The sequence below is a fragment of the Martes martes genome (genome assembly GCF_963455335.1).
Source record: "Martes martes genome assembly, chromosome: 5".
Taxonomy (NCBI): Eukaryota; Metazoa; Chordata; class Mammalia; order Carnivora; family Mustelidae; genus Martes; species Martes martes.
The window spans coordinates 135799220-135812882 of record NC_137892.1 but is presented as its reverse complement, the minus strand read 5'-3'; the positions used below and the strand labels follow the sequence as shown (position 1 = coordinate 135812882).

Sequence of the window (13663 nt, the reverse complement as noted above, 5' to 3'; positions counted from 1 at the left end):
CCCGTGTGTCTGTGTGTCCGTGTGTCCTTAATGTCTTCTACCCCATGATGTTCCACCTTCGCTTTTCTCCTCAGTGGCCTCATTTCTCTCCGGCCCTCACTTCATTGTCTTGCGTAAACACAAGCTGGCATCTAGTAGGTTCAGTGTCAACAAAAGTGATTTCATATAGTGAGGCTGAGGTACCCCCAGCGCTCTAGGCCCGTGACCTGGCCACCAACTTTCTTCCTCCCGCTCTCAGAGTGGGAAGATTTCCTCATTTCTAAAATTAACCTGTTTATCTCCACTTTACATCCGTCCTTCCCTACATCCCTGGACCTTGCTACCAGGATCATCATTTCAGTAACCCAAGGGTTCTTAACCTTTCATGTGCCATGAACTTCTCTAGCAGCCTGGTGAAGCCAATGGACTCTTCTCAAATGTTTTTATTATTTTTTTAGGATTTTTTTTTTTTTTTTTTGAGAGAGAGAGAGAGCAGGGGAGTGGAGGGGGCAGAGAGAGAGAGAGAATCCTAAGCAGGCTCCGTGTGCCAGCTCAGTAGCTGACACAGGGCTCGATCTCATGACCTGAGATCATGACTTAAGCCAAAATAAAAAATCAGACACTTAACTAACTGAGCCACCCAGGCATCCCAAGATTTTATTTTTAAGTAATCTTACCACCCAATGTGGGGCTCAAATTTACAACCCTGAGATCAAGAGTCACACGCTCACTGACTGAGCCAGCCAGACACCCCTCGAAATGACGTTTTTAAATGCAGAGAGCAGGGGCACCTAGGTGGCTCGGTTGAGCCTTTGCCTTCAACTCAGGTCATGATCTCAGGGATTGAGCCCCACATGGGGCTCCCTGTTCAGCGGGCAGTCTGCTTCTCCCTCTGCCCCTCCCCCCAACTCATGCTTGCACTCTCTCTCTCAAATAAATAAAAACTTAAAAAAAAATGCAGAGAAAAATATCCCTGATAGGAAACACTTACATTGAAATAAAGCCATACAATTTTTTTAAAGTTTTTTTTTATTGTAGTAGTATCTATGCGTCTTTATAAAGCATTAGAGAATAAGATTATTTAATGGCGGTGGGAGAGCTACCATGATTTCAAAGTAGTAATTAGCATAAATGATATTTTGAGATATCTGCGACGAGTGGAATGTGATATAACAGTAACTTGGGTCTGTTGGCCACAGGCCACGAGCACTGCCCATTCTTAGAGGCTTGTTGCCTACGTTAGTAACTGAAGGGAATACTCCCGTTCAGTTGGAAGTGAGGGAAAATAAAGATTAATGTGTTTCCCATATCAGTTCACAGACCCCCCCAGCCCGGTCTTATTCTCACTTGCTCAGGTCCCCCTGCTGAAACCCAGCACCATGCCTCACACAGCCCTGCTACCTTCCGCACTTGAGAACCCCGGGCACCTCACTCCTCTCTTTCTGGACCCACCACTACCAGCCTTTCCAGGCTTCTGTGTGAACCCCCTGCAATGGGGCTTCTGCCTTGCCCTGCAATGGGGCTTCTGCCTTCCATGGCACAGCAAAATCCCTCTCCTAAAACGGGGTGTGGTCGCCCCTTTACAAACCCGCAACCCTCTTCCAGGACTTTCCAGCAGTATTAACTCCGCCTGCTCTCTGTGCTCTGGCTCCACCCGGAGCTTCCTCCCAGTCCGCTGGCCTGTTCTCCCGTTGTCCTCTCTGCCGGCTCCTCACCCTTCTCTGGTTCCCTGGGAGTCCCACGGGGCCCTTTCCCCATCCTCTGTCAGGAAGCCCCTCCACTCCTGGTGTCCCGGTCACCCCCACGTCACTGCCGCCCCCCAGCGTGCCCCCCGTGTGTGGGGGCTGTGTCCACAGGGCTGAGCAGGGGATGCTGGCACAGTGACCGCAGGCTTCAGCTGAGTGAGGCCAGCTCCTCTGCCCAGAGCAACCTGTTCCCGCTCCCAGCTGTGCTCATGGCTCTGTTCCTGCCACTCTATGCAGATGGCCCGGCGGGGACCCCCCGGACGTTATGCTAGTGTCTGCCTCCACCTTCAGCCTCTAGAAGGAGCTGGCTGTTTCTTCCTTGCCTGTGTCTCACTTTCTCTCCATGTACCCTGCCACCACCCCATCCAGCCCCAGGGTCCCTCCCCATAAGATTTCGTTCCTGTTTCCCACGCCAGCGCTCCCAGTCCGTCTTGCATACCATGGCTGGCAGAATCTAGCCGAAACACGCTTTCATCAAGGAAATGCCCCATTCCACTCCCACCTCTTAAAATATAGTCACGATGCAAATATATAAAGCTCATGTCTTCCCTGTGGGAGCAGCCCTTCTCTGAGAAAGAGCTGCAGCCCACCAAGACCAGTGGGGGCGCGGGCCCTGTGAGTCTGGCTCTCAGGGATGCTCCTCACCCTCCCTGTGGAGCCAGGATGCTGGCCGTGTGCTCCAACTGTGACTGCAGACCACCCGTCATTTTGGCCTGAACTTCCAGGGGCCCCAGCCGGGATTTGCCAAAGCCAGCCCACCCTGGCTGGAGCACTGAGCCATCTGCAGGGGTTCGAATTCACCTCTGTCACAGGCCCCTGCGGTCGGCCTCCTCGAGGGGTGCACACTCTACCCAGCCCAGTTCATCCTCCCAGGGAGGCTGAGCATGGAACCAGGGACTGGATCAGCTGGACGAACGCAGAGGGCTGAGGACGAAAGGATGTGAGGCTTGCAGAGATGACACAACCAGGCCAACGTGGGGTGGGGGAGGGGGTTTGGGGGGGGCATGCTTTCAGCTCAGGCAGGCCCAGCATCACCACCTGCAGGGCACAGGGCTGGACACCTCAATCAGAGATGTGCCCCATTGCCTCCATCCCAGGAAGAAGTGTTTTGTACTCACCTATGTCGTTCTGGACCAGATAGTGGCCCTTCTGTCTAATTTATCTCGTATATACAAGGAGAAGGAAGCAGAAGCAGAAGACAAGCAGTGCAGGGGAAGTACATTTGTTTCCCCTTCATCCGATGATCTTGACAATGACAAAGTGTGCCCTGGGTGGGCCTCTCTGTGTTTGATAAAGAGAATGGACCCATCTGGCGTGGAGTGTCTCACCACTTTTTACTCCAGGCCACCTTCCTGTCTCCCATGCGATTGTAACAGGGATTCTGGAAGGCACGTTCTGAGGTATTAGGGAGCCCCCTCACCCCTCCCTGCCCTAGACAAAGGAGTGGATGGTTCAGGCCAGGTCATACATTAGACATGGCTTCAGTCCCTACCTCATTGCCTCCACTTTGAACCCCCAGGGTGGTAGCACTTAAGGTAAGTGGGGCCACACCAACAAGAACACTTTTAACAGAAATGCCTTGTTGACGTGGTGAGATTGAAACACACTCTTATGGGAATAAGAGAGAGATGAATTAAAGCAAAGACAGCTCATTCATCCTTGTCAGTGGTCATAAACTTGTCCAACAATTTACTATTGATTAACTGTGTCCACCATGTTTTGAAGATTCTGTGGCTCTTCATAAAGAACAAGCAAAATCAAATTAAAACAAAGGTACGTTCCATTTACCCTGAACTTGTGCAGCGATACCAGGGAACAGGAGTGGAAGGAAACTATATTTATCTGGAGCCCTGAGCTGCTGGCATGCTCAGTGCCATCATCTCGGCCTGGCTCCCATGATGGATCTGTTTGGTAATTCCTCTTCTGTATTTAGGGGAATGCAGCAGCGGGCTCTGTGATGAGGCTTCGTGTATCAACGGTGGCACCTGCACGGCCATCAAAGCCGACTCCTACATTTGCCTCTGTCCCCTTGGATTTAAAGGGCGACACTGTGAAGATGGTGAGAAAGAAGCAAGTTGACTGTGATCTCTGCACGGTTAATTCATGTTGATATAATTTTTCATCAGTGTGCTTTTAGCAAGGTCCCATACATTTTTATGGAATTAAAATTTATGCAGTGTTGGATGACACAGGAGAATCTTGTTTTAACGATTTTATTTATTTATTTAAGAGAGAGTGCGTGCATGAGGTGGGGTGGGGGGAGAGGCAGAGGCAGAGGGAGAAGCAGACTCCCTGCTGAGCAGGGAGCCCTACACGGAGCTCAATCCCAGGACCCTGGGATCATGACCTGAGCTGGAGTCAGATGCTTAACCAACTGAGCCACCCAGGTGTTCTCCCCGCCCTTTTTAAAAGGTTGGTGTGTCTTTGAGTGTTAATGGGTCAAACCAGCCAAGGATATATTCATTTGAAGATACTCTTGGGCCAGGCTTTGGTGAGCTCCTTTTGGCCCCCCAAAAACTTAGAAAAACCTCTGTGCATATGGTCTGTATCAGGCCATTTGCAGCTTGTGCTCGTTAGAATGGCTGACAGTTTCAGAGAAAAGGTTGGGAAGTGAGACGCAGAATCATTAACAACGGATAGGACAAAAGTCATCTTGATTTTTTGTCTTTGTACTGTTCTAGTGAATTATTCCACCCCTCAATACCGTCTGCCTAGGTCCCAGTACATATAGATGCCAACATGTGTATATATACATGTAAACACACGTGCGTACACAAACACACATATAATAATGGAAAATTTTAAAGATTTTTAAAAGATTCTGGAGCACCATGCAGAGTTGAACATGTTTTAATTTTTTACCAGTGGTTTAAATTTGGACCTAAGACACCATCCTGGGAGAAAATCTTTTGAACACAGTATAATCTCAAATCTCATTTCACCTCGAAGAGGGCCTATGGTTTCCAGTAAACCGGAGCTGTTATGTATCATCTCATACTTTGTAGCATAACATAATAAAGGTTGATCCTTGCTCACATCACACATCACTGCAGGTCGGTGGTGGGCAGGGGGAGGGTCGCACCCTCTGCTCCATGCAGTCCTTCAGGGATGCGGGCTCCTGCCTTCCAGTGGCTCTCCTGGGGGCCTTAGTATCCACCTCCCGCCACCTCCCCTTCCTGCATTCAGCCAGCAGGTGAGGGAAGAGGGTGTGTGGAAGATGGAGGGAAGTTTTAGGGGCCTGGATCTGGGGTGCTGTGTGGTACTCCCACCCACATTCTACTGACTGGAATTCGGTTACGCCGGCCAGCTAACTCAGGGCTGCCGGGAAATACAGTTTTGCTCTCTACCCAGGAAGACAAGAACGTGGCTAGTCCTGCACCAGAGGGATTTCTAATGACACGCTTCTTTCCTCAGCTTTCAGCCTGATCATTCCTCAATTCAGAGAGTCGCTGAGGTCCTATGCTGCAACCCCCTGGCCCTTGGAGCCCCAGCATTACCTCTCCTTCACGGAGTTTGAGATCACGTTTCGGCCGGACTCAGGGGACGGCGTCCTGCTGTACAGCTATGACACAGCCAGCAAAGACTTCCTGTCTATCAACATGGCAGGGGGCCACGTGGAGTTCCGCTTCGACTGTGGCTCTGGGACCGGTGTTCTCAGGTAAGGGCTGCAACCTTCACACCCCCCCCCCCCACCACCACCCAAACGCTATACGGCAGTCACTTTGGGGAAAGACGAATTTGTCCTGATAGCTGGCACTCTTCCTGTCTTCCCTCCACAGTTACCTTTTCTGAAATGTGTCCTGGTGTTTACAGATAACATGTTTCCCTGTGGCTCAGGCTTTCCTCCTGGCAAGACTTCCTTTTCTCCAGTAACTCCCCGGCAGGGGGCGACTCTGCGCTTCTGTCTGTGGCAGGCAGGCTGGCTTCGGCTGGGGTCCTCCGCCTTCCTTTCCTACGGTGCCATCAGGAGAAACGGGAGGAAGTGTAATTCATCGGCACTTGCTTGGAGCATCCCTGGGTGGGCGCTCAGCAAATAGATTACAACCAGCAAAGAAGTGTTAATGGACATTGAACAGAAATGTCCTTGGTGACCTCACTTTCCGTGCTTACTGTCCTCTTACACTGTGTCTTCCAATGGTACCAGCTACTAGCAAGTCTCTTACCGCTTTCCATGTAAAGCCAGGCACGGAGTCAACTGTCACAGAGCCCCGTCCCTGAGCACGATGCTCCAGAAGGCTGTGTGATGAGTGGTTTCAATAGCATGGCAGTGACTAGTTGCTTCTTAAATACTTGCTGGCAGCGGCAGAATTGGCTCCGAGTTGTCAAACCTGTCCTCCTGGTATCCAGCTTGTACTATTAATTTATTAGGAGATAGATTGTTCCCATCCAGTGTGTCGCTATTTTGATGACTTCCCTAGCCTGTGGATGGTAAGGGCCCATGTTCTTCTTGTTTGTGTCTCCCCATTCTTACCATCTTGCTCCCACGGTAGTTTTTACCTTCAAGCCAGAAGCCTGCTCATCAAAGGCAGACATGGTTCTTGTTCCTGTGTTTGGCGAATTGTCTTTTGAAACTCACTACAGTGTTTTGTTCAATGATGCCCCACAGCAGGAAATCAGTCGGTGGTGGTTGTTTTAAAGGAAATCGCGGGCTGCGTTCCATCATAATTCCTACTGCTAGACTATCATTTTTAGGAAGAGCGTGCGGGAGAGATGTTACAACCTTACATCGCCCTTAACTGCTGGTCATTTTTCATGGCTGATGAGAAATGCTTACGGCATTAGGTTCCAACAATTCTTAAAAAGGACTACATTTTTGTACCTCTGGTTATGCAAAAATGTCCTAGGTCTCAAGACAACTTTGGTGGGTATTTAATTGATTCAATTTACATATGATTATGCAAAACAGTCTAAGCAATTCCAGTAGAACTGTTTGTCAAGTTGAGAGGGGAAGACACCTTGAATATCACCTTGTGTTTTCACATGGCTTCCTCCTGGACATGGAGTGACTGAAAGCGTGAACAGAGGGTTGGGTTCATCAGCCCTCCTCCTGGACGGATGGCCCCCCCACCCCACACCTCTTCAGTGACCGCTCCAGCTGTGAGGTCACAGACTCATAGGACCTGAGTGTCCAGCATCTCTCTCTTCCGTAATTCTGTGCCTCTTTGAGGCAAGAGGAGGTTTAGTTTTTTGTTTTGTTTTATTTTGTTACTGTGAGTTATTGTCTTCTTGGCTGGCCGGAAAGCACCTGGAAAGAGGATTCTGCATATTGGTTGTGACAAAAGGAAGCAAGTGCTCAGAGTGTTCAAGGGGCAGAGCACCCTCTGTCCCATCCCCCCTCCAGTGTCACCTGTCAGCAGTGATTACTGTGGTGTTTCAGGCACTCCTTTGCAAGATATTTATTTTGAAAACCATTTCAAAGACTTCCTGCTTGATTAGTAACATTTGCTGAAAGCCCCTAACCACAGGAAGTTGTGAAACTGGCCAAATCATTTTAACTTTAGGAAAAGGAGAAGGTAGTCAAGTTCATTATGAACTTGATTCAAAAATCAAGGCAATTGCAATGAGTTTGTGATGGCTGGGATCGATACCACTATGCTGAGGAAGGCAGGTATTGACAGGGAGTGACCTCTGCAGGACGAGAACGCCACCAAGGCGCTGTGACTTATCACGGAGATGGGGCTGCTCTAAGAGTGCCTCTGGTTTCTTTATTGCATATCGATTTAGCCAAGGTGATTAAATTCTAATTGCTAAGGACAAATCACAAAAGCATTTGCCAGAGCAAAAAAAATCAAGTGAGGGGGTGGAGACCTTTCGATAATTGTGCCCATTGGTATTCCTAACAGTTTTCTAAAGATGATCCAGGATCAAAAAATAATTGGGAGGTTCAGTGAAGGCTAGGAACTAGACACCGTTAGAAATACAAATGCAATAATTATACTCTTCTTGCATACCTCACTATCCAAAGTAATGTGTAAAACTCCTGCCGGTAACATTTAAACTTCAAGCACTTCTACCTTGAATTAGTAATTGAATTTTTAAAGTACCTTTAATCCTTTTCACAATATCAGATAATATGGAATCCCCCCCAACATTTTTATGAAAAATTTCAAACATATAGTAAAGTTGGAGGAATTATACAGTAAATGTCTTTGTACCTCTTATTTGCCATCTATAATTAATATTTTGCTATATTTGCTTTGTCACATGCCTAGCTATCCTTACATCCATCTATCTGTCCAATCATCCATCCATCCATCCATCTATCCATCCATCCATCCTATTTTATATGCATTTCCAAGGATGCTGCAAACACCAGTACAGCAGAGAATCTGTGTTTTACACCAGAGCCCAGGTAACTTCTCCGTTTTCAAAGCTTGTGTGCAACTGTGATCACATCTCACCCTCTTGTCACCTCTCATTTAGAAAACCAGGCTCATCTGACCCACATTTCAGGCTTGTTGTAACGAATAAATAAAATAATAATCGCAATGTTCCTACCATAAAGGGGTCCGAGCTCCGATAGATGGAGCTCGCCTGCTGTGCTTACTAAACAGGAATGATTTTCTTTGGACTGAATGAAATGAGGCATCTGAGGTTGGCCTCAGTTGCATTCCGGAGGATTCATGAGCGGGATCTGTAACACCAAGGATGCTAACCCACGCTCGAGTTTCCTTCCTTCAACAGGAGTGAAGACCCCCTCACCCTGGGCCACTGGCACGAGCTGCATGTGTCTCGCACAGCAAAGAATGGGATCTTACAAGTGGATAAGCAGAAGGTGGTGGAAGCAATGGCAGAGGTAAGAAGGATATGATTTACTGGGAACTGGGGTAGTGTTTTCTTCCTCTCCTGGTGAGAAGAGCAGCAGCATAGTGGGTGAGTACACAGACCCCAGTGCCAGGCTGCCTCGCTTAACACCCAAGCTCCCCGCTGGGCAGGTTTCTTTACTTTTCTATTCCTCGGCTGTGAATGGGGGAATGATGTGGGAGGTCTCTTACGGTTGTTGCAAGGATTGAGTGAGCGACTACAAGTATGGCATTTACAAAATTGCTTGCCACGTCCACCCCTACCGCCGATCCCTGCCATTGTTCAAGTCAGTGTCTGATAGTCAGGACACAGACTTGGAGGGCGGGCCTGTAGGGTGCGGGTCATACACCTGACCCTAGGCTCCTGGGTTCCAGACCTAGTTCCATTCCATCAACTCACATGGGTCATTTGACCTCCAAGTTTATGTTTTCTCATCTATAAAATGGGGATAATGGTGATGATAATAGGGCCTAGTTCACAGAGTTATACAAATGAGAATAACTATACATGTAAAGCAAAGTGGTACTGACGCACAGTCAACACTATGCAGCTTGACTTATTTGTTAATAGAATACTCTCATGACCTCAAGAACCAGAATTTCTACTCGTTTATAACCTTCATCCATGATTTTATGGTCATGTCCAAAGAAAATAATTTTTAAGAAGAGATAAGAGAGGCTTATTTTAAATTATAACCTACCAGGATTCTTTATACACAAAACATTTAGTCCCCCCAAAACAGAAGGGACTTTGGATTTTTCTACTATTTTAATTCCCAGCAGTCTTTGTTCTGAACATCACCAGATTTAAAGAGGATATTAATGAATGTGGGTATTCGGATAAGAAAATGGATTGGTAGAAAAAAGAAAAGGAAGGAAAAGAGACTTTTGGTGAGGAAAGAGGTATTGGGTTGAAGAAGAAAAAAGGAAGAACACATATATATGTCCAGAGGCCAGCATTAGGGATGGCAGTGGTGAGAGGTCCTGTCAGAACCAAGGGCCTCCTCATGATTAGAAGAATCCCAAACTGGGTTCTGCTTTAAGAGGTGAGGACCCTTCAGACCTACAAAATGTTCTATATGTATTTTGGAAGGAAGGAAAGAAGGAGAGAGGGAAGGAAGAAAAACAGGGTGGAGGGGAGGGAGGGATGGACGGAGGGAAGGAGGGAGATGGATTGTAAAGGGAGAACAGGAATCACTTCTGATATGATCCAGAAAATTCTAACAGCTGAATTTAGTCCAAGATGGAAGTAGAAATTCATAGCTGTAGACTTGACTGTATGTTGACTTAATATAAATTCAAAAAAGCACTGTGTCTCTGTAGGCCTTAGTCACAAACATTTGTACAACAGGAACAAAAGTTCAGAATGGGGATATTTGTAGATAGTAGGGTCAAGGCCTTTGGTTACAAATAAAGAACTCTTCAGGACATGGTATTTACCATTGGTATTCTACAGCAAAGAGACAACACAAAGGTAAAAACCATACCTCACAGTTTCTATTGCCACCATATCGGAGAGTGAGAATTAAACCAGTATGGTGGAACCTGTGCCTCCCTGTTGGCTTTTGGACCAGACAGAGCCTGGAGTGCAGCTCCCACCTGGAAAGCGATGTAAACATGAGGGTAAAGTGTAGCTATTCTGTGTGCATATGCGGTGGTTTTATCTTTTTTGTTGTTGTTTGTTTTGAGGCAGCTCTGAGGCAGGTGTGGAAGTCCCCATGCTTGATCTCAGTGAGTTGAGCCTTAATCAATTACATCTTCCCCCCAGGGGTTTCTGTTCCCCAGCTGCCCATACCATGTTCAAAGGCATGGCTGACCCTTTTGGTGATAGAGCGGTGGTATTAGGAATAGTGGTCCTAGAGCTTAGAGATGGGTGGGATTTGAGAACACTGCTGGGGGTCAACCCAGGATGTCGGCCCCTAAGTGTCCACACTAAAGCCGAACTGAGCCCTGGGTAGCTCAGCTGAGAAACCATCCAGGGTTGAGTCCGTGCCCGACTTAAGGGCTCCAGAAACCCCAACCGGCGGCTTCGCTCAGGTTTCCCATCCACCTCCAGCTAACCAGAAGTGGCAGATCTAGACACGAAGCCTCATTTTGGTGGGGTCTGTTTGCTTTTCTCTTGTGGTTTCCCGTGGGTGGGGCAGCTGCAGCCTGGCCTCTTGTCGATGGGGTGGGGGTGGGGGCGAGGGTTTTGCTGAGCAACCGAAAGGAAGCGGCTCTCACCCCATGAGGCTGGTCCTGTTCCCTGGATACAACTGTAGCTCAAAGGTTCTTCAAAACAGCCTGTTTCTCTGAAATCCCTCTGACCCTACAGCCTTCCTCCTCCCCTCTTACTATCTGACTTGAACTTTTGGGTAGGAGTTAAGACACGACAGTGATGGGTGCCTGTGGGCGTGTGGTGACAGCTGCTGCCTGGGGCAGTGTTCTAGGCAGCCGCTAGAATTCCAGAAAGCCCTTTGGCTTCTTTGATGAGCACGGCCTCCTGCCAGCCCTGGGCCAGTTAAATAAGAACCCCGGAAACTGCCAAAGGTTATTGACTGAAGGCGGTGCTGTCTGCATCCCAGTCAAGACCTCTCTGCCATAACCTGGCTGGATCCCGCCACTGTGAGCTCCCCGCCGAGATGGTGCCCCTTCCTCTCTGCCCTCCCTGTCTCCCCTTCCCTACTCGGACCTGACGCCGCATCCATTCTCCTCCCTCTGGCCAGTGATCTGCCTAAAATACAGATAGGACTATTTTCTCTCACTGCTTTTTGGGTACAGAGCAAATGTCTATGCAGGCAGTGTCTGATCCCTCCCTGCCTCTGTTCTATAGCTACTGTTTCCCCTCAAGCCCTGACTTTGTCTGGTTTCTACAATTCTGACTCTTCCTCGACCACCTCCACCTTCCCAACTCTCCAGGTCCAGGCTAGGGTATGGGACAACCTCCCCCAAGCAAGTACTTCCAGACTCACCGGAACTGTCCTTGCTGAGCTAGTCCCACCTGCCCGTGGAAGCCTCTGGAGGGCAGGAACTGGGTCTTCCTTGTTTCCTCTTGTCTGGCCAGCATTTAGTGCCTGGGACACAGAAATGCCCAATAATATTGATTAAATCAATGACTAGATGATGCTACTATCTATATTTCCTTTCCCCATAAGTCGGAGGCAACCTGACTTACGTTACCTAAAGAGTGCTTATCCCAGAGATCTCAGATTTCAATGTGTCTCCCTTTGTTGGAACATTTTAACTTTTTGCTTACAGCTCTTATCTGGAGAAATTTGGACACTAACTATGACACACAGTTTGTTGTCCAGCCCACGCCTGAGAGTTTAGGCTGGAAAGTAACCAGTAACAGGGAAAGCCTCTAGGGGTTGACATGGGAAGTTTTCTCAGAATATGGAAAACAGAAGAATTTCTCTACCCTTTGTAGTTGATAAGGAATGCCTCCCACCCACCACGCCTGCTTTTTCTCTTGGCCTCCAGTGGTTCTATCTTTACCACTGCCTCATATAACAATAGCTGGTCACACAGGAATGCTGATTATGCATCCAGCTGGGGGCAAAGTGCTAAGGAAGCAGATCTCAGCCTTCAAGAGAGGCTAGGCTTTGCTCATGGCAATCACAAATGTCTCCAAAATATCAAAAGCTACAATAAGGGCTTATTTCTCACTTGCATATCCATCCGTGGTCAGGTGCAGCTTTTTGTTCAAAAAAAAAAAAAAAAAGATTTTATTTATTTATTTGAGGTGGTGGGGAGGGTAGGAGGCAGAGGGAAAGAATCTCAAGCAGACTCCCCACTGAGCATGGAGTCTGAGGTGGGACTCGATCTCACCACCCTGAGATCATAACTTGAGCCAAAACCAAGAGTCAGATGCTTAATCAGCTGAGACCCTCAGGCATCCCTGGTCAGGTGCAGCTTGAATCGGGCACCCAGGCTGAGAGTCACCATGAGCTACTCTCTGCCTCGGAAAGCTCCTGCGAAGACATGATTCACTTCTCTGCTGCCCGAGTTTTATTGCCTGGAGCCAGCTCCCTGGCCCCATCAAGACCAGCAGGTTGGAGCTGGTCTTCCTGCAGGGAGAAGGGGTGCTTTTGGAGAAGCACTGACTATGGGTGGGCAGTCATGCAGCCCACCACACGCACAGTGACAGCTCTCGGCGGTAGACATTAGGGTTCCCATTTTATAGATGTTGAAACAGAGTCTCGGACAGGTTACTACACTTACAGACGTTCCAACAGTGGGGGTAAGTGGCGATGCCAGCCAATGCGGAAGTCCGGCCAGCTTGCTGGGCTGCGTCCCCAGGGTGTCTGTGCGCGCTGGTCACCTTGACTACCTTTTCTGAAGCTATGTCGTGTTTCCTGTCTCCTCTGTTGGCAGGGAGGCTTCACGCAGATTAAGTGTAACACGGACATTTTTATCGGCGGAGTCCCGAATTACGATGATGTGAAGAAGAACTCGGGCATCCTGAAGCCGTTTAGTGGAAGCATCCAGAAGGTACCGGCTTCACTTACGCATGTTCATTGTGTGGCCTTGTCTGCAGATGATGGGATCGAGAACTGTGATCACTGTAATCCAATGCCTCCAAAAAAGAAGCTTGGGGAAAGTTTTAAGGTTTTCTTCCTTAATGCTAGCCACAGAGCTTCCCAATCCCACTTTCTGATAACATCTGCTCCCAGGCCTCTGTCCAGCAGACATTCCATGAACGCAGCTCAGTGAAGACGAATCCTTACAGCCAATCCACCAAAGGATCTGGGCAGTGCTGAGGGAGGGAGCAGGCGTCAGGTGGCTGCCGATGCTTCTACGGAAGGGAAGGAGGCAAAGGGGGTCTCCTAGCCAGTCTCGGCTCTGTGCCTCTCTTTGGGGTTACTCCGCGGTCTGCTCAAGTCAAGAGCCAACCCCCAATCCCACCTCCACGCCCACTGCCACCCCTGCAAGTTAGCAATTGTTCCCCCATCACGTAACCCAGCCCCTAAGAGCGCAGGTGAAGGAAGTCCTTCTGTAGAAGGTTCAGCAAAAACAATCCTTCAGCTAGTTAAAGCTATAGGGCACTGACCCCACTCATATTTGTCTGTTATTCCTTCCCTTGGGGCTGCCCATGACCTCTCGGGTTATGATAACATGTTTTGTCTGTAACAGACATGCAGGCTGACTCACCAAACC

The 13663-nt window shown here is 48.6% G+C and overlaps 1 protein-coding gene across 1 annotated transcript in view; it reads left to right on the top strand.

Annotated features, from left to right (window-relative positions):
• EGFLAM (EGF like, fibronectin type III and laminin G domains) overlaps nt 1-13663 on the top strand; it is a 373971-nt gene that overhangs the window by 334955 nt on the left and 25353 nt on the right. The window contains exons 19-22 of the mRNA XM_080803310.1: nt 3658-3783; nt 5139-5382; nt 8409-8520; nt 12881-12997. Coding sequence (XP_080659436.1) covers nt 3658-3783; nt 5139-5382; nt 8409-8520; nt 12881-12997 — 599 coding nt within the window. The remainder of the gene's footprint in view (nt 1-3657; nt 3784-5138; nt 5383-8408; nt 8521-12880; nt 12998-13663) is intronic.